At 40.7% G+C, this 24,191-nt stretch overlaps 2 protein-coding genes across 6 annotated transcripts in view; both read right to left on the minus strand.

The window, feature by feature from the left end:
• Positions 1 to 310: 310 nt before the first annotated feature.
• On the minus strand, positions 311 to 5,451 carry rbm24b (RNA binding motif protein 24b). The gene is made up of 4 exons (XM_026185847.1): positions 5,028 to 5,451; positions 4,791 to 4,914; positions 4,546 to 4,600; positions 311 to 1,907 (listed from the first exon to the last, which is right to left on the minus strand). The coding sequence occupies exons 1-4, from the start codon at positions 5,193 to 5,195 to the stop codon at positions 1,547 to 1,549; spliced, it is 708 nt and encodes a 235-aa protein (XP_026041632.1). The 5' UTR covers positions 5,196 to 5,451; the 3' UTR covers positions 311 to 1,546.
• A 2,362-nt stretch (positions 5,452 to 7,813) lies between these two features.
• Positions 7,814 to 24,191, minus strand: part of kif13a (kinesin family member 13A) — a 38,304-nt gene continuing 21,926 nt past the window's right edge. The window contains exons 15-40 of one of the 5 annotated variants that reach the window (XM_026185841.1): positions 24,044 to 24,130; positions 23,784 to 23,959; positions 23,049 to 23,268; positions 22,564 to 22,726; positions 22,288 to 22,431; positions 22,049 to 22,198; positions 21,526 to 21,690; positions 21,222 to 21,395; positions 20,943 to 21,094; positions 20,731 to 20,863; positions 20,471 to 20,617; positions 19,880 to 19,912; positions 18,838 to 18,937; positions 18,629 to 18,755; positions 18,472 to 18,527; positions 18,266 to 18,390; positions 17,355 to 17,531; positions 17,144 to 17,236; positions 16,906 to 17,058; positions 16,715 to 16,783; positions 16,552 to 16,602; positions 16,375 to 16,459; positions 16,149 to 16,300; positions 14,900 to 15,064; positions 11,572 to 12,778; positions 7,814 to 9,397 (exon numbers count right to left, since the gene is read on the minus strand). In XM_026185841.1, coding sequence (XP_026041626.1) covers positions 9,264 to 9,397; positions 11,572 to 12,778; positions 14,900 to 15,064; positions 16,149 to 16,300; positions 16,375 to 16,459; positions 16,552 to 16,602; positions 16,715 to 16,783; positions 16,906 to 17,058; positions 17,144 to 17,236; positions 17,355 to 17,531; positions 18,266 to 18,390; positions 18,472 to 18,527; positions 18,629 to 18,755; positions 18,838 to 18,937; positions 19,880 to 19,912; positions 20,471 to 20,617; positions 20,731 to 20,863; positions 20,943 to 21,094; positions 21,222 to 21,395; positions 21,526 to 21,690; positions 22,049 to 22,198; positions 22,288 to 22,431; positions 22,564 to 22,726; positions 23,049 to 23,268; positions 23,784 to 23,959; positions 24,044 to 24,130 — 4,438 coding nt within the window. In that variant the 3' untranslated portion in view covers positions 7,814 to 9,263. Of the gene's footprint in view, positions 9,398 to 11,571; positions 12,779 to 14,899; positions 15,065 to 16,148; positions 16,301 to 16,374; positions 16,460 to 16,551; positions 16,603 to 16,705; positions 16,784 to 16,905; positions 17,059 to 17,143; positions 17,237 to 17,354; positions 17,532 to 18,265; positions 18,391 to 18,471; positions 18,528 to 18,628; positions 18,756 to 18,837; positions 18,938 to 19,879; positions 19,913 to 20,470; positions 20,618 to 20,730; positions 20,864 to 20,942; positions 21,095 to 21,221; positions 21,396 to 21,525; positions 21,691 to 22,048; positions 22,199 to 22,287; positions 22,432 to 22,563; positions 22,727 to 23,048; positions 23,269 to 23,783; positions 23,960 to 24,043; positions 24,131 to 24,191 lie in introns of all 5 variants that reach the window. The other 4 variants (XM_026185840.1, XM_026185842.1, XM_026185843.1 and 1 more) reach the window with 4 other exon arrangements.

A 24,191-nucleotide genomic window follows, 5' to 3' on the forward strand; every position in this document is an offset into this window, starting at 1 on the left:
TTGGTAAGAAAAACTGTCAAGACGCCATTCTTAAGGATTGTCAGCCCTGAACATGAGTGAGGACACATTTTATGGAGTGATGAATCCAAAGGTGAAGGTTTTGGGTTCAAATCATCATCGGTATGAATGGAAGAGGTCAGGAGAGAGAGATAACAGCGAGTGTTTACAGCTATCCCTAAAACACAGTCATCTTGATGGAGAACAGAGCAAAAGGCAGCCAACATCCAAAGAACAGCTTTAAACGTCCTTTTAGAAACCTGGAGAATCTTCTTTCATACTGCCAAACAATTAAACAAGAACACAGAAACAGTTGAAGGTAAATTTTGATTTATTTCCCAAATAAAATATCTGTATAGTTGAGTCATGCATTACAAGGTCAACAGCTGTTGCTCTTGCATCAGAAAACCTTTAATGTCAAAAGACATAAAATGTGATCAATTTTAAAAACAGCCTCTCAGTTATCAAATTAGTCAAGTATCAAAAGTGACATTAAAGAGCTATTAATCTATTAGACAACATAAAAACAACAGAACAGTATAGAAAAAAAGAAACACTTTAAAGTTACTGCTACCTTTCCACTCATCATTTGTTCTTTATACAGACGACAGCTTTGCAAAGCCTAGCGTTCACATCCATCATATGCTCTTGATCATGAGAAATGCAGCAGCACACATGGACATGTTCCACAGTAGACTTTTATACTAACATATGAAAACAAAGGGTTTATTGCTGTAAGGCTCCATAATAAATACATAAATAGCATAATTTAAACACACGATGAAACATTTTATGAAAATGAAAGATTCACATTCAACAGCGTTTCTTCCCTTTAGCTGAACATACTTGAGTGATTAAAAGGGAAGACGCGCGAGTGCTTTTACCAGCTTCAGCTGTCACCAGAGCATTTTGTCTTATGTACCGCAGAAAAAAATACTTTTTAAAAGGGATTTCTTTTCCCAAGGGTCTCTAATCTACCTCACTCCAAACAATAATATATATGTGTATATATATATAAAAAGTCTTAATAAACACTGACGTTTCCATCAGTGCCTGGATAGCTTTGTGAAACAAAAAGAAAAAAAATGGTCCGAAACTATTTCAATACTGAGAACTGCATGAAGGTGTAACATACTGTCGCCAGGTGTTATCGCTGATTTTTAAATTAGCGTGGAAGAAATCTGATCATAAGACATGAATGCACTTTGGACTTACCCCTGCAACATATATACAAAACTCAGCAACAGCTGTCTTGATGTCCAGTGAGTCAACTTCAGTTAACCTGACAAATTTTTTACTGCTGAATAAATATTAAATATTCATTTATATCCAATACTGATCTCACTTGAATAAAATATACATTCCTCACTTGTCTCAACATTGTCTTCTCGCTCTTTGGTAGAGGTTCTGCTTAGTTAAAACCTGGAAGTGACAACCTTTCTTTTCTTTTTAAATCAGCCTCAATCTGTCTGCATCTCCTCCCTTCACCCTCTTCGTGGAAAGAGCTCACCTCCCCTTCTTTTCTTTCTGTAAGGTAGTCTTAAAGGTTTTACTGCATGCGATCTGTCTGGAGCTGCTGAGGCTGATACTGACTGAAGGCCGCAGCAGCTGCTGCTGCTCCTGGGGTGGCAGCGGTGGCAAGCGGCTGCTGGACAGCGTACCCATACCCCGCTGTAGTCATGTAGCTCGTCGGTGCTGGTGAAGCTGCGTACGGATACTGCTCATAGGCAGCAGCTGCAGCAGCAGCAGTCGCAGCAGCTGCAGAGTACTGGGCATAAGCTGCTCCAGTATAGTCAAGGTATGGGGAAGTGGCAGCGGCAGCTGTTGCTGTAGCCGCAGACGGTTGTACATGAGGGATCACCACGCTGGGTTGGACAAAGGCTTGAGGGAAGACATAATGAGCTGGGATCCTGTAGGACACAAAGATGCACAGGGTCAGAACAGAGCCACAGTCAGTCATCTTTCCAACGCTGGAAAACTGAAAAGCAGGTGCCAAATATGTCAGTCCAGTCCTCAGAACACAGCAAATCCATTCATTAACGGAAAAAATAAAAACCCTACCTAGAAATGAAACGTTAAAAAGCAGCAAAAACCACAAAGAAACACAAGCGTAGCTTTAAATTTCAAAAAGCACCCGAATCTGAAACACAGTGAGGCATTAAAAGAAGACATAGCCAAGCTCTGCACCCCAACGCTTCACTGAAAACCATATTTGACAAAATGCGAGCTTATCGCAAAAACACAACATATCAGTTCGAGAAATGGACATGGTTCTGCCCACATACTGCAACACCAACACCACACATACAAGCATGCCCACACATGTTAATAGGTCCTTAAACGCAAAAGAAAAAGAAAAAAATGACTGTTTTGCACGTAGCTGTTAAAGTAACCATACAGCATCTTATCAAAAGTAGGTGCTTAGCTGTATCATGTTGTGCAGATGGCTGTTTGAAAAAGAAATAAACAAGACTGTGTAATAAAGGGACATCTCCATTTGATGATGATGGAAACATACAACCTTTGTATCTGGGTAAACTTGCCTCCACTTTAAACTTCTGTCAGAGTCACGCTAACCAAATACACAGAGGAGCAGGTGTAAAGTATATTTATCCACTGACACGTGCACCTCTTCTACCCTTCCAGACATACCACCACCCCGCGCAAATACACACGCACGGCCAACTTGAGTGACAAGGGAGGCTGGCTGCATGCTATTTTTGCTCCTCTTGTCATCGCAAAAGGACAAGCTGATCTTCTCCTTCAGTGACACATGGCAGAGCTCTCCTCAACAACTGCCTACACCTCACTACGATCAGACTGAAGGTGTCCCCACTGATAAGTGAAAATGGGAGGCGAAACAAAGGCTAACTCTTTTGTCTTATAGAGGCACATCGATTCCAGAAAACTCCCAATGCTTATTTTTGAGCGTGACCCGTCTAATTACTTTAACAGCTTTCAACTTGACAAGACAGAAGCCATCACGCTGGTATCCTCGCTTTGTGACGCAACTTGGTTTTACTACAAAGTGTTTAAATGCTGTAAAGGTCACAGCTGACTTTAAGTGTGACTACTGAAAGGAGGGCATGGAGGTTTTGTCGTCCTGCAAGTGGAGAGCTAAATAAAGGTGCATTGTAAATCACCAGGGCACGTGGGTAATCCCCAGCACATAACCAAAACGCCTCATGGGCGCATGGCTCGTCCCACCTGTCGTCCGCAGCCGAGCGGCTCCGTCTCTGCCATACATTATTAACAGCGCTGCTGAGTGACTCCCTTTTTTCCATCTGAATTTGAGAGGCCATGCGGATCACTGTAGCCAACAGCTGCTGCCTAAGAGATGAGCTAAGAGCTCTTGTCTTCACCCTATATTGCAGGGACTATATGAGCACACCTAAACTCATGTGTCACAGCTAAAATAATGAATTCATAACGCTAAAATTTCAGCAGAGTGATCCAGCTTTAATTTGAAACCTTTTTGTTAAAAAAATAACTTACTTCACCAAAGCACAGCCTTTCTGCAAAGAGGGAGGCAATCGAACACACTCATACACACCACTTGAGTGATGGCAAAAAAAACCCACTGAATATTTGTGACTGATCAGAAAGAAAATGTTCAGTATATGTACCTGTAGATGTAAGCTACAAATGAAAGCAGTAGGTTAATTGAAAAAAAAAAAAAAAAAAACCCAATAAAAAAAACAAAAAAACAAAACAAAACACAGCATCATGGGTAAGGAAACAGAAAATGAACTCCCACATGCAAGCCAGTGTTTGTTTTGTTGCCGGGGATTGAATTTGAAATTAACACACTGAGTGATCGTCAACCCCAACCCCTTTTGACAACAAAACACAGTGAACTTCATGTTAACCAGAAACCAGGAATAAATAAATAAAAACACAGGCTAAAGCACAATCATTAAAACGGGAAAAAGAATCAACACCCCATCGCAGAGTTATAACTCCCTATGATGACTGGAAAAGTCTGTATGAAAAAATCCCCTTCTGAACGCCCCACACCCCCCACTGCAAGTAGAAGTAAGCACACAGTTAAGCTGAACGCCACATCATACTGAAAACAAGGCACACACCAATCTATGTACTATGGAAAACTGAAAAAAAAAAAAATCATCAAAGAAAACAACAACAGGAGAAGATTTCCATGCATCTAGTCACCATTTCTGTTCGTTTGTGTATGTCAGAGTATACAGGTAACACTTTAGCGCTCTGCCCAATGCAGACTCAGCTATTCCTCAAATCATCATGTCACTTCATCAGCTATTTTAACCGTTACCGACCCTGTCAGATCAGAGAGAAATAGACAACATGAAGACAAGTCCTGCAGTGGCTGGGGACAAACGCTCACTTCCTTCACAATCAACCTCAAGCAGAGGGGCACACATGTACACTCACATGTCATCAGTCAGGGTGAAACAGATGGAGGCAATAATAAATACACGTTTAAAACAATAATAATGAAAAAAATATAGTCAAGGGCATTTCTAATAGAGACAGATTTTTGTGACAGAAACAAAATGTAGCTTCACATACCCGTAAGGTCTCTGGATGAATGCTGGATGGATCTGAGGCACACCAAATGCAAAGCCTGGAGTTGATACAGACCATTGTGAAACATTTGTTTAAAATCTTTAAAATAAAAATAACCCAGGAAGAAAAATACCTACAAGTTTTCTTAGATTTGTTTCCATAAACTTTAATTAGCTTAATTTAGTTTAGTTCTTTTTATATTCGATTGTAAAAGAAAATAAAAACAAAACTGAGGTCCAGTCCCTCACCTGGCTGAATGACCCTGGGTTTGGCCCCAAGATACGCCAGGTTCACATTGGCTTTCCTTCCATCTATTATGGGGTTGGGGTCCTTGCAGGCTCGGTCGGCAGAGGCCCGGTCTGCCATGGTCACCTAAATTAGGACAACGCGTTTTCCATGAGATTATACTCCTGCACGCGAAACAGCGCATTCTACTTGACTTGTTCAGCTGACCGGATCGTTATATAATTACAAGATTTACTTACGAATCCATAACCTCTGGATTTGCCCGTCTGCCGGTCAGTGATAACAACGGCCTCTTCGATTTCTCCAAACACCTCGAAGTATTTTCTCAGACTTGAGTCGGTTGTGTGATAAGGAAGACCTCCCACAAAGATCTTGGTGAAGGTGGTGTCTTTCTGTGCCGCGTGCATTGTGTGAAAGCTGTGTTTCAAAATGATTTCCGGGGAGTTTTAAAAGTTAGATAAAGGAAAGAGGAGCGTTCAGTGTGCGGACAGGAGGCCCCCCGAAAGTGTGACTGTGCGTCTGAAAGAGGAGGAAGACACCTGTTTGTTGTGTGTGTGCTTCCCAGTTGTCAGTGTGCGTGACACGGATCCTTAACTCCACCCAGATCCAGACCACCACACCGTGTTCAGGCTCCCTACTGTCGCACAACTGCTGAAACTGTCACAAGGGCACGCAGCGTAGAGCTGAATAAAGTTACTCAGTTACTTCGACCATGTATGTTCATATATAAGTTAGGGTTGACTGGGAAATAATAGCATGTTGGGAATGTCAGTTCTCCCCGGAAACTCGTGCAGTCCGTGGGTGCACAGCACTTGCTGGGGTGTAATTTAATAAGTTCATAATGAAAGTGCAAAAAAAAAAAAAGCTGAAAATCTTGCTCAAATAATGTATTCTTTACTATCGTCTTAGTTTACTGTAGTATAAGCTGTTTTTTTGTGTTTTTTTTTCCCTATAGCACCTCCTCCTATTGGAAATAAACAGAATCAATCATCAATATCCGGATATAATAGACACTTTTAAAAATAGTTTGTTTTTTGTTTGTTTGGGGAACAATTTGGGGAAGTTACTTTACAGTTGTGGTTAGAAGTGAGCATGACCCGTCGTAATTTGGGGCTTTTAATAACTTCCATGAACTTTTTTTTTCCAGGGTGGAGTTATTGCACAGCATACATCTTTAATGAAGAAAACAAGAATTGGGTGCACAAGTTTGAACTTCTTTTGGATTTTCTCTAATCCACACAGGGTAAAAAAAAAAAAAAAAAAAAAAAAAATTATATATATATATATATATATATATATATATATATATATATATATATATATATATATATATATATATATATATATATATATATATATATATATATATATATATATATATACATACATACATACACACACTCAAATAATTACATATGCTTACTTAAATCTTTTAATAACTTTTGTCTTTTAACTTTGCCAAGGCCCATGAAGTTTCAGATTTGAGAGAATCAAAAATAAATTCAAACTTGTGCGTCCAGTTTAAAATAGTTAAATATGTATGCTGTAAAAATCATTCCACCCTGGAAAAAGAACAGTTTAAACAAATCCTTAAAAGCCCCAAATTACCATGACACTCATGCCTGTGATGAGTGTATGTAAACAGACTACCATAACTGTAGGTTAAAAGCACCTCAAACATGACACCACTGGCTACAGACAGGCTGGAAAGATTTAAAACTATTAAAGGGCTTCATCATTTTAAGGGGGCAACGTACTTATTCCTGTTTCCAGGATGTTTATATTGTCCCTGGCGATATTTCACACATGCTGCACATCTTAAAGTAAAATGTGTTCTATTATAACATCATTTGAAAGTTTTTTTTTTAAAAACATGAGATTATTGTAAATTCATTACCCGTATGCTATCTTCTCCTGTACACCTTAGACATAGCATTCTTATTTAGATCTCAAAACAGTGCAGTTATATGAAAAAGAAAGTTTTCAAACAAAGTACACCCTCACTGCTTCCATAGTAATTAAGAGGGTAATTGATTAACTTGATTAACAGATCATTCACAGGTGTGTGTGAACAATCAGATGTGTGTTGACACAACGCCACGGTCTTAACCAGAGAGTGAGCAAATTCACCCCAAGGTCAGACCATGCAACACTCTGGGAAACTGCAAAAAACCAAAGAGCTACATCTCAGACTCTACAGGCCTCAGTTAGGATGTTAAATGTTAAAATTCATGGCAGTAAAATTAGAAATTAGGAAGAAGAATTCGGAAGGGTTGCCAGGAGAAAGTATCTTCTCTCTAAAAAGAACATGGCAGCACAGCTTATGTTTACAAAGTTGTAACTAAAGATACAACAAGACTTCGGGACGCTAGTGTGTTCTTTTGAATAATGCTGTGTTTGGTCAAAATCAGTCACAGACTATTGGCGCAAACACATCATTCCCACCGTGAACAAGGGTGGTGGAGGAATGGTTATTTGGGTTTGTTTACAGCCACAGGACTTGGGCATCTTGCAGTCATTGAGTTGGCCATGAACTCCTTCTCATTACCAAAGTAATGTAGAGTCAATGTAGGTAGTTCTAAGAGCTACTGAATCATAGGGTGCATTTAGATTTTCACTGAACTGCATAGAGTCCTGTGAAAACTTTCTTTTTGCAAGGACGTAAATTGCTGTATACTGTTGCTGTTTCCTATTCCAAATATTAAAACTGCACTACATCCCAGCATAGGACGGAACTAAAAACACAAACTGCTGGCTAATCCTACATTATCACCAGACTTTTTTTAATTGAAAAAAAAAGAAGTTAATATTAGACTACATTTTAATATATGTATATATATACATCCAGGAAACAGGTTTGTCAGCCTGAAGGTATCGCTACATTAGATAAATGCAGTGGTTAAAAGTAACTTCTTGTTTTTTCTTTTTTCCTGCATCTGAATCCTGAATTTCAAATTTACTTGCATATACTAGTTAGGTAAATACACTAGGTTAGCATGCATGAGCAGAATGAAGAGTCAACACATACACTGATTGTAAATGTTCTATTCTAGAACATTTTGTACCAATTAAACAATTCAAGATACATTATAAATACAATTCTGTACATTATAATAGTGTATGTTCAAATACATTTCTATTTACAACTCCTTTTTAGGGAGAGCAGCTTTGTTCTCTTCTTTAAAGTAAGGTTCTTGGGTTTCTTTCTTTTACTTGCAATTACAGCTTGAATATTTACCTATTTCTAGTCAGTTCCACAGTTCACTGCTTTGATAAAACACACGTTTGTAGGAAACTCTTCTTCATACCTAAGCTAATTTTCTCTAACCCGATGCTGTCCATCGCCCCTTTATTCAATCCTCCATGTGAAAAACTGAGTTATTGAGTACCTTTTAACGTGTAGCATCACTCATCAGTCTGTTAGCATGTAAAATGGAGATGGACATCCGCTAAAAAGGCATTCAATCAGTCAGTCAGCAAGGCAGGATGGCATTTTGAATACTTGTGGGTTTCAAAATATACATACAGGTTCTGATCCATACAGCTATGGTTATAACTACTGAGTATTTTGGGACTTATGTGCCTCTTTTTATAGAAACAGGGCAATAAGGCATCAGTATAACCAGCCTCAGACAAAACCTAGCTGCTTTGTACATCTAGTGTTGACACACAGTTCATCGGTTGCAAATATTTCATCAGTCCATCGTGGAAGACAGTCAACAAACTCTCCAAGAATCCTTTCCAGTGCAAGCATTCGAACACCAACAGTTTCGTGCTGGATGGATGGGGATTATTTCCTCCACAGTGTTACAGTACGTCAACAGCAACATTTCTAACTGCAACTCGGGTTTGCAGATTCGTCTTATGCTCAGGGTATGTGGCATTACTCCTAGAGATATGGCACTAAGCTTTAATTGGACACATCGATTTGTAGCAAATACGTCCACATACGCACATTAGAAAAATAACATGTAACTCATAACAGCAGATATGGAACCGAAGTTCTTTGGTTAGCCCTGATATTTCATATTGATGTAAATATCAATGTTTATTAACAGTAGTACATTCTTAATCTTCATATCCCAGATTACTCCATTATGAGCCTAGGGGGAGCTGGGGGGGGGGTGGCTGGAGTGCATTGCCTTACAAAAATACGGTAGTGTTCAGAACCAATGTAACAAAAAGTATGTGGGTAATATTGTATAAAGACTCCCAGATTAAAGTTTTCTATAAAAATATCACCATATAGAAAACTAAGATATGTGCATAGTGATTTTTTTTGTTGTTGTCAGTGAACAATAATTAGGATATACCTTCATTAAATGCACAGGTAAGATATGCTTTCAGACAGCACAGACTCCTTCAGCTCAGAGAATTGAGTGGTCAAAAAGATAATACGAAGGGAGGCCGAAGAGGATCTGAGGACCACGCTCAGATCCCTGCAACTCCCCGGAAAATGCGTCCTTCTTTGGGTCCTATCTGATCAGAGTCTGCGGTTCAGTGTCCATGGAGGGTGGTCCTCTGGTGAGACGAGATGGCTTCACAAACACGCCGTGGCCTTGGGGACAGCGGAAGTACACCCTGCCCTGGACTGTCCCATTGTGCTTACCTATAGGATGAGGCATAACTTATTAGAGGAGTTATGGCTCACTTCTAATCACTTTTAATGTAGACTTCTCTTACAAACACGTTTTACAAAACAAGTAAAATGTAAATAAAATCAGAATAAAAAAGACTTTTTAAGCCTTTCAGAAAAAAAAAGTCATTTTAAACTTGATGCCAACAAAACATTTCCAGAAAGCGGTCTTTCAGGAAAAAAAATATGTGGATTAGGATCCGAAAGAAGAAGAAGATGAAGAAGAATCTGCACATGCAACTGCAGGGATCCTTAATAAAAAAAAGTGCAAAGTAGCACCTCTGCAGTCCAGACCTGCTACTCTCTCAGAGCATTTGACACATTGTGAAATGAAGGCTGGACTGTTGAGCAGCTGAAATCTTATATCAAGTATGGACATAAAACACATTTTGATGTCATGACTTTTTAAAAATGTGTTCCTGAGCTTTGTATTAAATGCTTCGTTCTACACGTCTGTCTGCTGCTGGCACTGTGTCCAGCAGGTTTGGATCACAATTGTTCAACAGTTTAATGTAATGGCCTATTTTCACTACAGAGACCTTTTGGCACGTTCTGCTCCGCTGTGCTTGGAAATCTATCTTGGTCTAGTGGATCACTGACAGGTGTCCTACTCTTTCTATCTGAAGCTCTTCTGCACCATTAAAGGATAAACCCTTTTTATTCTACCAGACCTGGGACCCATTTCTTCATTACCTAATCGCCTCTGCATTTTCCGGGATGATATATGAGTCAACAGTATGTATTGTGTTGCCTTTACTGGAATGTGATGTTTGTTTAGCTTCCTTTTTATTTTTTTTCTTCCTCTCTCAGTCAGGTTTAGTTCCCTGTAATTTATACACAGTTTGTATTACTACAGTATTTGCCTGCTTTGCAAAAAAAAAAAAAAAAAAAAAAAAAAAAAAAACCCACAAAACTTTGGCTTTTTTTTACTGGCATCAAAAGCAAAATGTGCAATTTTTATAGAATTTTATAGAATATAGAATGTATTTGTGCTTTTTTCTTTTAAATATAGGGATTTACTAATTTCTGTGTCCTGTTTTACTAACATTCACGCTGTGTTTCAGCTTTATTAGTAACAGGGTAGCACACAGAAAAAACCCCACATGTTATATGATACGTACAGTATATTAAGTGGAAACTGCCCTGGGGTCACAGGTTTATTGCTGTTTGTCACAGTCTGACTCATTTTCTAGACTATGAGTCAGTCTGTGATGACTACAACACATCAAAACTAAGACACCTTTCCCCCCCCCTGCTTTTCCTCTTGTATACCACTTGGGGGCAACAGAAACCCCCTCAAAAGTATGAGATCCCTTATGAGATTGATATGGAAAACTACGAAAGCTTGTTTCTGCTATTTAAAAAGAAATATTTTTTGCCATCCTCAAGGCAAACTTTTCAGGTTATTATCTCAAAATTTTGACGTATCTATCTAATGTACTAACTCGTTAGTTTTGACTTATCTCAGCCAATCAATACATTTTTAAGCACAACGTATAAACTGGATGCACAGACAGTTTCCTGTTTTGTACAGCCAGAAAACCCAAATCATCATTAGCATTCATGTGAAGTTTGTGTTCACCTGTTTGTTGTCTCCAAAACAGACCAAAGAGAAATACCAGTTGCTAAATGCTCCACTATGTTTATCCATTAGCCTTTAACAGAGCCTTTGAGATCTTTCCTGCTTGGCACTGAGTGCACAGGCCTTAAGTGTTTGGTTTTTTTTGCTTTTGTTTTCTTGTTTTGTTTCCTAGAAACAACAGCCTGCTGACACTAATGGACCAGTCAGAGTGGATTAACAATCCCACCACTAATAGCAAACCTCGCTCTCCTGTAAGTCGCTCTTCTAATCCTCTAATAGACAGTCAACAGGGGGTTACAGCGATTTTGTTTCACCACATAGCCCCACATGTGCGTTAGCCGTGACTGACACCAGTATTTAAGGGATTAATAAATACTATATTTATATTGCTGTTAATAACTGCATAGCCTTAAAGACAACATGTATAAATTAATCATTAAGTTTTTGACTAAGGAATACAGGACATCAGATATATGGAACATTCAGACTGTTTAAACGAATCATTCTTTCCTGTAATAATTACTTTTCTTGGGGGTCTACAAACAGAAGTTTTAAATGGACTCACCCACTGCCATGTCCAGCTTCACACCAATCCAGATCCCCTTGGCAAACTCCACCCCTCCCACATAGTGGACCGTTCCTCTCCTCTTCCCCACCCACACCTGCTCACCAGGTGCCATCCAGTCAGGAAGCTGAGCAACAGGAGTGCTCTCATCCCCACTGGAGTCTCCAGAGGGCTCGGCGCTGCTGGGATTTGGACTGGGACAGGGACTTCCATGGGGCAGATCCCCTTGGGCTGGCTCCTGAATGGGAGGTTCTCCTCCTGCTCGCAGAGCTGGAGCTGAAGACGTGGCTGTAGGTAACGATGTGAGTAGAGATGGCGATTGTGGAGGTGGGACCGATGCAGCAAGATTTATTTGGGCTGGAGAGGCGGAGACTGGGGCTCTGACTGAAGTGCAAAACACTGTTGTGTTAGGGCAGGACACACCTACACTAACGGCGTTTTCATAATTAGGATATTTGCATATTGTCTTTTCGGGAAGAGATGTCTTAAGAATACCAGAGACATCAGAGGTGAGCTGATTGTCAGTGTCACGTGTTTCTACATCGACTGTTTTCTTCTGCTCGTTTGTACAAACCTCCAACCCCTCCTCCCCCCATCCCTGTGTAAAATGTTCCAAATCAGCTACACCAACACTGTCATCAGCCCCTTTAAAGTCAGTAAACTCCTGGCTGGTACTGAGTACACAGTTGTTTGGTGAAGGGAATGACTGTGGCTTATCAGTGCAATTAGGAATACTGATAGGTGAGGAGGCTGAATGGATGAGCAGGTCCTGAACCCCATCTGCCGAAAGAGGTCGTGGCTGAGCATCACTCCCCGCAGAAACACTTTTGGTTCGGGTGCCGCCTCTTCCAACAGGGCAGCCAAGAGGGTCATGGGAATCTCTGGAGGTGCAGCTGATATGGTCAGAGCTCTCACTGGCACTGAAAGGCATGTCAGACAGCGTGGCATTGGAGGCACTGTGTGAAAAGTAACCACTAGTGCAACTGCTGTTCGTGGGGCTTCGCGACACCTCTCTCTCGCTGCTCCCACCTCCACAACGGCTCCCCTTCAAGTCAGAGCGAAACCCCTCCTGGCTCTCCAGAGTGGCGTTGTAGATCTCAAAGTTTGCAAAGTCCTCTGGGATGTAAGGCTGTAAGGTGCTTTGGTCCTGAGAGCCACGATTTAGACTTAGAGCCATGCGCACATCCGTCTCCTCGTCTTCAGAGTCCTGCCGATCAAAAGAAGAGCAGCGGGACAAAAGACACACCAGGTCTGATGTTAGTTACAGCACGTATAGCCTATGTGAAGACTATTTACAGAAAGAGACTGGAGACAATGAAAATGGTTGAATGTAATGATGGAACAGAGCATAATGTATGAATATTGTGACACTTTTTTCTTTGATCTTTGATAACTTTACTGGTGTTTGCTGCTTTAAATTTGCATTCACATGCTGCATGTCCTTTAACGTGACCCATCAAGTTAAACACCTATCAAACCACTCATTCTACACTTAGGTCCACGATTTGTTGGGCAAAGACATAATTTGTGTATTTCTGTAGACCGCCATTTAAATGAAACAATTAATATATGACTGAAGTGGCTGCTTCCAGCTTTAATTCAAAAGGTTTAACAAACGTCGGAATTACAGTTATTTGTATATACAGTCCTCTAAATTTTAAAATTATAAGAATTAAGCGGACAAACCAACATCATTTTAAATATGAGGATTCTTTTGAATACTTTTGCAGTCATTGAGGTTTGAAACCCATGGACATCACGAAATGCTTTCTCCCTTGAAATGCGCTGCTAGGTCTTTACTGCAGCCACCTCAGCTGCTGCTTGTTTGTGGGTCTCTCTGCCTTCTTTTTTGTATTTATTAATTGTAAAGCATGCTTTGTTTGGTTGAGATCAGGTGACTGATTTCATCATTAAAGAAACTCTTTCTTATGATCCATAAAGTCTGTTCATCTTGACATTTCTTCAGGGGAAGAAACGTTCTGTCACTCATCCAAGCTAGACTGGGATTGGATGACTGAGGATGCATCTTATACTTTCACCCTCCCATCATTCTGGTAAAAGTTTATTGTAGTTTCTTCAGACCAGAGGAATTTTTCAGATCTGCACAGGCTCTTTTAGATGTTAGACATGTCTGATCTGACCTTCTGGTTCTTTAGTGTTTTGCTGTTTTGCAAACCCTTTGTATATACATTTATGAAGGTGTCTCCTGATTAGAGACTTTGACAACAATAATCCTGTGGTCTTGCACTTTAGCTGTCTTCCGTGGTCTCCCAGGTATTTAGATCCTGTTGAGATCTTTTTTAACAATGGTAATCATTTGGCCATTCCAAAAGTTTTTCTCTCTGATAAATTTATTTAGTTTGTAAGCCTAATGATGACCTCCCTGAATTACACTGACGTTTCTTTGGGGATGATGACAATGAAAAGCTATAAAATCCAGTTTCAACAACTGATATTATGTCTGCTCAGTTTGTGTTGAAATCACACAATTACCCTCCTTTAAACATGAAACTACTTTTCAGTCAATTAACAAACTAATTTTGAGGAAATAGATGTATATGAAAATGGCTGTAATTCCTAAATAGTTAGTTAAAATTTATTTTTAATTTAAATTAAAGCTGAAAGCCTGCATTTCGGTTTTCTCTTGGTTGTTTGATTTTAAATCCATTTTCCTGGTTTACACAGGCAAAGCCAAAAAAATGTACAGTATAATAGTATATTTTTGCATTTCACTGAATATTTGAATGCGGCTGTTTAGAAATTATACTATACTATATCATAATATTTTCTCCAAAAACATATATTTGTGCCAACCCATAAAACCCATGAAGCTCTGCTTTTTCAGCTACCTAAGTATTAAAATTTGGTCATAACTTATTTCAGCTTGTGATTTTGATGGTAATCTGGGGCTCATAGTAGCATTTAAACTGCTACTATGCTATTAATCTTAATATTTTCTATGCATGTATTAGATGTGTTGCATGTATTGCATTATAATCAAAAGTATTACCCCATTAATATCACAGTATTACATATTTTAACCAAAGTATTGAACTGATATAAACACTTTTTTTTCTACCAGGTTAGTAGCAACCTAAATACTATTATTTCTAACTAGCTTTCCTGACTAATGCTATGTTATTACTGAGCCAATGAAGATGACTCTTGTTGTAAATGCTGTCAGTTCACGGATTATCTGCCCAGCAAAAGGACAAGTGTATAGTTGTGAGTGCGATACTTACAGCACACCGACTACTTGTTACGTCAGCACGTGTTATGTCTGTGCAAAACTCCTAGAGTAACCCTCAGTGGAGAGTGTAACACTTACAGCAGTGTGTGGCAGTGTGTGGCTGAGCTGTCTGCTGGTGGGAATGGAGGTGGGGGTGGAGGTGGAGGTGGAAGGCTTGCAGTGGCCCTCGCTGCCTGCCCTGGGTCGGCGCCAGGGGCAGGGAGGGGGGAGCAGTGCAGGGCTGTCCACACATGAGCGCATGCTCTGCAGATGGGTCAGAACAACAGCACACACTTCACACACACAGCATGCATGGAGCTGGGCAGGCCAGTTATATCATTAGTGCCATGCAGTTTAACATTTCACAAAAACAATGCTTGAAGTGCACTAAGGACGAGGGACAGTACTTTTTATTAGAGAACACTGGTGAGCAGTTAGCCTGTGTAGTTTCTTGCACTCGTTTTCTCATGCCCCGTGAACAAGTATAATCTTAAGCACTTGCTCACACTTAATACATGCATAAGACCATTTTAAACAGACTACTGCTATTTATGTACTCCTGCATTTATACATTCAGAACTTTTATGCTGATTGTTAAAAACCTAATTCTGAAAGGTTATATACAGTCCTCTCCACAGAAGTCCAACAATTGGTCTCTCTGGTTCCCAGCCATTTACTTATTGTAGCTAAGCAAAGAGGAGATACCCATCCCAACTTATTTTTTCTGAAAATGGTGAATTTCTTAGTTTAAATACTTGATGGTTTTTATTTTTTGCTATTGTGAATAAAATATGGTCTTATAAGATTTGCAAATCATCACATTCTGCTTGTATTTGCATTTTACACAGCATCCAAAAATCTTTGTAACTGGGTTTGTAGAAACTTCTATCTGCGAACCACAGTATTCCTGATATAACCTCAGTCCTTACACCTCTCTTAGTCCACTTCAAGAAAACAAATGTGCAGTGTTAGTTTAAATGATCGAAACAGTGACAAAAATATCCGGAAATTCAACTTCCACAAATAAAATGAGACATAACACAGCACAGCTTAGTCAAGTTGAAGTCATGCTCCTATGTGTCACGCACCTTCTGCTCAATAAAGTGACAACAACAAAGTGAATTATGTCATCACGCAGCTTCGGACAATTTGTGTTTTTTGTCAGCGTCGTTATACTAAACATGTTTTGAAAGTGTAACTTGATGTGGTGAAATTCCGACAGTGATCTGACAAAATGGAAATGTGGAACTGGAAGAAAAGTGCAATGGCAAAAGGAGCAACATGCAAAAAAAACCCCACAGAAATGAACACCACCCATTTAGAGTGATTTCAGCTCCATCCTCCTTACCTCGTGTCCCAGCAGCGGCCGGGCCTCAAGAACTTTCTTGGCCTTGTTTTCCTCTTTGACAGGAAGAAGAGACTTGAGGAATTTAGGAGGTTGTGGGGAGAGGACTTTAAAGGGGCTGGCAATAAAAAAGGTCGAACTGTCTGGAACCAACCCTGTATGGGAACATTCGGTGTTAACTCTAAGTCAGAACGGAACGCTTCCACACACGTGCTTTTTCTGAGGTTACCTGAACTCTCCTTTTTAATGGGTGTGGTACAAAGGGAGCCGTCCTGTGGATTACAGTTGGTGCTGTCCACACGGTCACAGTGATCCTGTGATTACAGTCACAACAGACCACAGTCATCACACAAATGTACTCTTGCATGACAGTTACAGAAAACGTTGAACAAGAAGCCCGACGCACCTTACAGTCTTCATCTTCACAACCAGTCAGGTCTGTTTTACTACATAAAGACTGGAGAACAAGAAATAGGACAGTAAAATTATGTGTATAATTTTATAGTCAAGTTATTTCCATATGGCCAGCAGGACATGCAGTGAGTGATTTCTTTAATTACTTGCTGTACATTTGGTGTGCTGATACTCCTCCTTAAGTGTCTCCCCTTGGCAGCGAGTGATTCCTTCACTGTCACAGCCTGCAGAGACCATTAAACAAAGGCAAATTTATCTCTATACATCATCCCTAAATAATTAATGATTATGATGTACACTAAATTACATTTTTTACTAAATTAGATTGTGTTACTGCGTAGGTTACCTGTCGTAGCCTCTCCAGGCTAAGGATGTTCTCCACCTCCAGAACTCCCCGGGTGTATTTTTCTATGTAAGTTTCTCCATCCTGAGTCTCCTCGCTGTCCCCACGAGCAGCCATGAGAGCCAAGGTTTCCCTCTCCTCTGGCTCCTCCGAAGCCTGGAAGAAAAAAAAAGGAAGGAAGCTTAGAAAGAGAAGTTAAACTCCAAACACTGATAAAACAGAAGCAGAGTTTCCAACATACCTTTGGTATGTTGGAAACTATCTCATAAGTCACACTGCAGGAGTAAAGCATGTTCTTTAGCGACATTCTTCTCTTGAGGCTCTGAGTGAAACTCTGTAAGAAAAAAAATATTCAAATTATGTTGATCATTAAAACATGACAGACATCTGTAAGCCTAATATGTTCTTTGGGCTAACCTCCTTTGGTTACATCTAGAGTTTCAAGTATTAACCTGTTTGTTGTAGATGTTGACAGCAATCCTCTTGCGGAGCACCAGCTCCATGGAGGCAGGGTGGCTGAGCTGCACCGTGGCTTTAATGATCAGGTAGATGCGTTCATTTGGCGACGTGACCCGGTTGAGGTGAACAGAATCATGAATGGATGAATCCCAGGAGCACACTGCTGACACCTAATGAAATTTCAAACTTGTGTTTAATTTATTTAATTTCACATTTATCTATAGAAAGAATGTGTGGCAGTGGTTTTGTGACAGCACAGGGAGACACATGGATTACGATGGCATACGTGGACCGTAGCTCTGGGTTTGTCTAATTACCATTTAGACAGCATTTAGCGCAACGATTACTGTAGGGTTAGTCCTGCTCAACATCACACAAAAAGGAATAAAGATTAATTTCATTTAATTACTTCCTACCACGCATGCTGCAACCCATCCAATTAGGCACACATAATTGTAGGAAAAAAGTTGCCCTAAAACCCTTTTATGTGTCAATTTGTGCAATTATGTGAGGAGAAAAACTTTATAGCAGCAATTTAGCAAATGAAGATAATTTAACATGGAGCCATAGTAAAACCAAAGACACACAAATTTATATGTTTAACAAAAATACTCTACAGAGTTGACTTACTTACAGTACATTCATTACACTATTGGATATCTGTGAGCTTCTCTAAGTAAGTAAAGGGAAAAGGCAAAAGAATAATAATGCATCATTATTATTATTTTTTTTATTTTTTGACAGTTTTGGGCCTCCATAGAGTCTCTGAGTTGCCAAGAGAAACCAAATTGGAAACACTTTAATCTTTTTTTTTGTCTATGATTCAACTCAATTCAATTAAAAAATAATAATGTTAAAGTATTTTTGACCAGGAGAGGGCAGTAAAGTAACCGTTGTTACTTACCTCCTCATCACTGTGCCTAATGATAGGTAGATAGAAGAACTGGCTGCCGTGCTCTTTGGGCAGTATAGAGTTAACGCCTGCAGCATGTGGGCCGGTCAGCTGCTCGTTCACTGTCAGATTATCCGCTGGTGGCGTACAAAAAGAAGGCCGTTTGCATTTGTGAAGCCAGCGAGGAGTCTGTGAAGTAAAGTATGTGTCTGCCTTACCATTTAAATCCAGGAAGAGTACAGGAATGTGAGCTTCCATTCCTGCAGGTGGAGTCCTACAAGCAGTTGAACAACAGGGTATTGGTTCAAAAATAAAATTAAATAAAAGGCAACAAGAAGTTTTCATTTCTGAATGTTTTGTTTTGCTTGTTTTCACCAGTCTGCAGGAGCTCCCGGGATGCCACTACCAGGTGCAGGTACCAGCACTGCATTTCTCTCTTCAGTCAGCCCGACCCACTGCTCCACCAGCCGAGCTTCACGCTCAATGTCCTCCTCTGACTTCTCTACATGCAGTGAGAAGGATAGAAGTTAAAAAAGAAATGTTTAAAAAAATGAGCAATCTTGTGATCAGGGCCTAAAACCCACCCTGTTTGTTGATGATTTTCTTGATTTGTTCGTCAAGATACTCCCGGCGTTTGATTAGTGCATCTGACCAGCGCTCTCTAACACAGTTGAGATCCTCTTCCTGGAACCAAACAAAGAGCTGAATTAATGCCAGCTGGCTCAGTGAAGCAAAGGTTCTGCTACAGGGCAGAGTGAATTGTTACCAGTGGATGATGAGCGTGCACTGGGCTGATTTCTCTGAGGGAATACTGTAACTGCTCCCAAACACCCCCAGCTAATACTTTGGAAAAGTAACAGCTTTACCAAACCCAAGATGTTAAAAAGTAAAAGTCTTAAGCTCTCCAATTCTGGCTATAAAACAAATGTGATTTCACTAAATAAACACATACACAAAAGCTCTCCTTATCCCCCTTTTGCAATCGCACTCATCATTCACACTCGTTTGCATGCACCTCCTCGCACGCAGCCAAAGGTCCCCAAAGTCCTACCTGAATACATGGGAAGTATTTCTCTGACAGAGCAGCAGAGAGTAGATTCCCCTCTGCAACATCCCCAATCCCCGAAATACCTCAGAGCCAATCATGTTACGCTTCTGCAATCAGCACACTCTCACAATGCAAAGTACTGTAAATCATGCAGCCATGCAATGCCCAAGTGATTAATTGAGGCGTATTACTTCTGCAGCTCTTCAGTAGTGACAAGCAAACAGTAGCATTAGTGCGCAAAACCTGAGGGGAAAGGCAAGAGAAGGCGGGACAAGATTCTGGCAGACATGCTGCTCCCGGAAGCTCAGGGTGAACCTGTAATTTGTTCGTTTTTATTCTAGGAGATGCCAAAGAGTTGTTGGTGCGACTGGTAATCACAACACATCAGAATACATCCACGTGTGCAGCTGATGCAGATGCTGTTTAATAAAGCGCTTCTTTAGTCGGCAGGGACCTCCTGCCTCTCATGCCCTCAGCACAAGGCCTAGTCACAAACACGTGATCACATCGGTTGGTGTCCTTCATGCTGCAGTGTGAACTAAAGGGTGAGCAGCAGCAGCAGGAGACTCGAAGGGTACCTGATAACTATCCATATCGTCTTCCACCTCTCTCTGGCAGGAGAGAACACACTGAGTCAGATGTGGAGAAGCAGTAAAGGCCTTCACTTGACACGTCAGATGAAACCAGTTGTTTCTCATCTAGCTTACTGTGAATTTCAGTGACGTTTACATCCATGCTCACATACTTTTTTGAGTAAATAGTTATATTTATAACAAGAATTGTCAATTTCATAGTTAATTTGAAGAAAAAAAAAAAAGGGATTCTGTGACTACTGAATTAACAAGCAGCCCCTTTCTATACCCCACAACAGAACTGCGACACTAACAAGTCTTTATTTTCTTGACCAACTCTATGCTGGCTGCCAGCTACCAGGATGGACCAGTCTAGGCATGAAAGCTGAGAAAGACTAAACATAGTTTGGCTGAATTGGTGTAATATTGTGTCTTTGTGGTATGAAACAAGTAGAATGTTCCCCAGAACATCTTCCTGTTTTGATACAGAAACATCTAAAGGCAAATTACCATCCTAATGAAGCCAGCACAATAGGCTCATAGTCAAAGTCCATTTGTGTGCATGTGGAAAAACGCAAACATGTGCATTTTGCAGACCTGGTAGCTGTCGAGCGGTCTCTGTAGTTTGGTGGAGCGAGCCGACACACACCCAATAGAGACAGACAGAACAGCCTCCACCAGCAAGGGCAGAGTGCCTGAGTTCTGGACCGGTTTCACGGACACCTGCAGTCTCCTGGAGTGACCCTGTTTGAAAGAAATCATAATCACATAATTAATTTTTATCCTCTTAAATGTGTGTTTAGTCTAAAGCAGCCAGCCCGACCTGAAGGAAACCTCCTTCATAGTTTTTCTCTGACCTGTCGGAGTTGGAAGACTCCTCCTGTGCTGATGTCTTTCCCAGGTTGCAGCTCCACAGATGCATACTCTCCCTGCTCATTAAGCTCTTGGATGGCGATCCACAGCTCGATCCGGCGAGACACGTCGCTCCACCTTGAACATGTAACAGCTGGGATTAGAATCAATTTTATAGAAGTGCAAAAATGTCAGTGCAACATGTGATGCATCCGACCTGTCCCGGAGCGTCTGGGTCTTGGCTTCCAGTGCATCCAACTCCCAGAGAGAACGACCATTCCCAGCACAGCGATGACCCCACACTTCTATGGCCAGCGCTCCATCTGATATAAACTCTAAAAACTCATCTGTCACGTGCACAACGTAGTCCTGGGAAAAGAGTTTGGGGTAGAGAAGATGAAAGTTACTAACAAAAGTTGCAAGAATGTAAAATGTCTCCGAAACAAGGCATTAAAAAAAACCTCGAATGAAACAACAAGCAGCTCATTTTTCCAACCTTGCAGTGATCAAACTGGACCGTGAACTGAGCATCTGGGCTTCGAGGGGATGGTCTATCTGGGCTGACCATGGGAGGAGCCACAGTGGGCTCACCATGCTCCCAGAACATGTACTGACAGAAGACAAAGTTGGACAGGTTGAGCGGCAGTCCTGTGGCATCCCTGATCCGCACCTACAGCAGCGAAGACAGGATGAAGATTGAAGACTTTGATGTTTTTTTAGAACTGAAATCTCGCCGTGCACCGCCTGCACAGATCCGTTTTGAAATCTTTGGTTAAAATCCACTGATGGTTCACTCGTACCCTGCAGGTGAGCCTTTTGGCCATGTGGACGATCTCTCCGTTGGTGTCCATGACCTCGTAGCAACTATTTTCACTGGAGTTCTCCGAAGAGTCGTCCCCACTACACAGGCGCTCTGGTACAGCTCCACTCACTCGCATCAGCTCAACGTGCAGCCTGCCTGCTACCTGTACATACAAGCAGAAGGAGTGGGACAAAACCTAAACCGTTTGAGAACTAATCCATGTATCCAGAGAAAATTGGCCATTTTTTATTCATTTTAACCAGTATGCTGATTTTTGTTGGTCTATATCTTTTCATATGGACATAAAAGTACTGTGAATCATGAAAAGCTTTTAAATATATAAGGACTAAAAGAATAAGACTAATTGTACTAACAGCCCACATGAGAAGTGTGTGATCTAGTACCATATCTTCATTTTATTAAGCATTAACTAGTAAAATAATAAAATCAGGGCTTCAAAAGGGGAATTCACGAACACAATGACTGACGTCACAGACAGCAAGTCTACAGTGTGCCCTTACCTCTCCCTGCTGGCTGATGATGGGGACAGCGTACTGCAGCTTGACATCATGGAAAAGGCACTCGAGAAAAATGTTGGCCACCCCAATCAGGTTGTGGTTCTCTTGCGCCTCGTAGAAAGGATCACAGTGCTTACTGCTTGCTTTGTTATACTATACAAAGGAAAACAAAAGAACATACTTTTAATTACTTTCCCGCTTCCTTACTCATTTTTGCCTGTCTCTGGTCCTTTGTTACTCACCGTTTCCTCTGTGCCCTCTTTCCAGTCTCTGTAGTGGTCTCTCATGTCTACAAGTTTGTTCTCCAGCTTTTCAATGGTCCAAACCTGGGTCCCCTTCCCTTTCCTCCGCACCTGAATGGCTGGCTCGCTCACGATAGCGCCACGCTACATTAAAGTGTCACATTTTAGATCAGATTACAAGATATTCACATCCTCCCTAACCCTAAGCTTAACCGACCAAAACACTGAAATAACCGAATGAAGTGTAATCGTTTCAAAAAGGTTCAGCAGTCTGACCTTACGGTTGGCGCTGAGGTTGGCTGCAGGAATCTGAAGGGTGACCTGATAATCGGTGAGTTTGTTCATCTCCTCTGCCAAAAAGTTGGCTTCTCGCACCAAAGTGTTGGCTTTGACAACCTGCTCTCTGAGTCGGGAAAGGCTCTGGCGAAAAAGCTCATCCCTGTCACAAAGAAACAAATACACAGAGACGCATTTTATAGAGTTTGATCTTCTTGTGTCCTGAGTGAGTAAAAGAATCATTAATTCCTTCCACTCAGATTTGACTTCTTTTGGCATTTTTATGGTAGAGAAAATTGTGCACTATAGTTTGTATTTGTGTGGGCAACAAGTATGTAAAAGTAGAAAAAAATATACATCTAAATTATTATATACTAGTTTCATCTGTGGCTACGTATTTATAATTTTGATGTCAACATCTTAAGTAGCATGCCTATATATTTTATATGTATGAGGCATCATATGTGTGTGCGAGCTACACTAACCGCTCCTCCGTCCACAGTCGCAGCTTGCCGTGCGGTGCGTGCGTTGAGAACGTGAGGCGGTCGCTGCTGCTGCGGTGATGCTGTGAGGTTTTCTCTGGAGACAGCTGTTGCCGCAGCGACTCCAGCTCTCTTTCGTACATCATCCTTTGCTCCTCCAGGGCCGTACGCTTCTCCTCCAGATACTGCTTCTCCAACACCTGGACCACATTCTGCATGGGGTCTACATACAATTAAAAACAATTAATTGTATGTATTGCAATTAAAAACTTATTAAAAACATGCACTCACTGTCTGTTGTTAGCTACACCGCTCTGTTTCAGCTGCTTGTTAACATAAATATCCAATCAATCAATCACACGGCAGCAGCTCAGTGCATTTAGGCATGTAGCCATGATCAAGACAAAGAACAACTGCAATGTGAAGTTACTCAACAGAAATGCAAATATTAGTTATTATCAGTATCATCACAGATTAAACTACTGTTCTACTCATGAACACTCACTGAATTAATATTCATGAGCTGCTAGAAACTGTTTTTCTTCTGAGAATAACTTCATTATTTGTGGCATTACACATGGATACTGTAAGTCAAATAGAGAAATACTTTTTTCCCCTTTATTCAGAGGATTAAACCCAGTAATACAGGAATGGTATTTTAAAAGGATGTTAGGATACAGTCAGAGTTTCTGGAATGAGCTGGCAGTTCATAAAATATGTACATGGTCCCAATCATACCATTGTTTCCAAGAGTCTTCATTATGACCTCCATCTGGGCAAACTCATAAGTGTAGTCTTGCTCAGAAGAGGCCTCGCTGGCTGTCTCGATGTCTGCCTCGACAAAGCTCTCTCTGGGAGATGCTCTCTCCAGCTCCTTCAAACGGTCCCGCCGCTTTCGTTTAGGCAGATTGATCCTGGAAAGCAGCGCAAATATCCAGTCAGTGACTTCATAGCTGTTCACACGCTTGAATGTGGCAACAAAAACAAAGGACTCATACCTGAAGAAGTGATTATTTCCCCATAAGATACGGTCTCCATGCCACAAGTGTACTAATGAATCAATCATAGTTCCATTCACACAGGTCCTGCAGAGAACATACATTTATATTTTATTGTTGAAGAATTGTATTGTAACCTTCAGGTTTT

This window comes from Astatotilapia calliptera, chromosome 11 (genome assembly GCF_900246225.1).
Source record: "Astatotilapia calliptera chromosome 11, fAstCal1.2, whole genome shotgun sequence".
NCBI lineage: Eukaryota > Metazoa > Chordata > Actinopteri > Cichliformes > Cichlidae > Astatotilapia > Astatotilapia calliptera.

Bases quoted from the DNA above. Each gene is read 5' to 3' on its own strand.
- rbm24b (XM_026185847.1), bottom strand. From the start codon at position 5,195: ATGCACGCGGCACAGAAAGACACCACCTTCACCAAGATCTTTGTGGGA. The intron at 4,915-5,027 runs GTAAGTAAATCT...GTCCTAATTTAG, and splicing joins AATCCAGAGGTTATGGATTC to GTGACCATGGCAGACCGGGC. The intron at 1,908-4,545 runs GTATGTGAAGCT...TGTGTCCTACAG, and splicing joins TTCATCCAGAGACCTTACGG to GATCCCAGCTCATTATGTCT.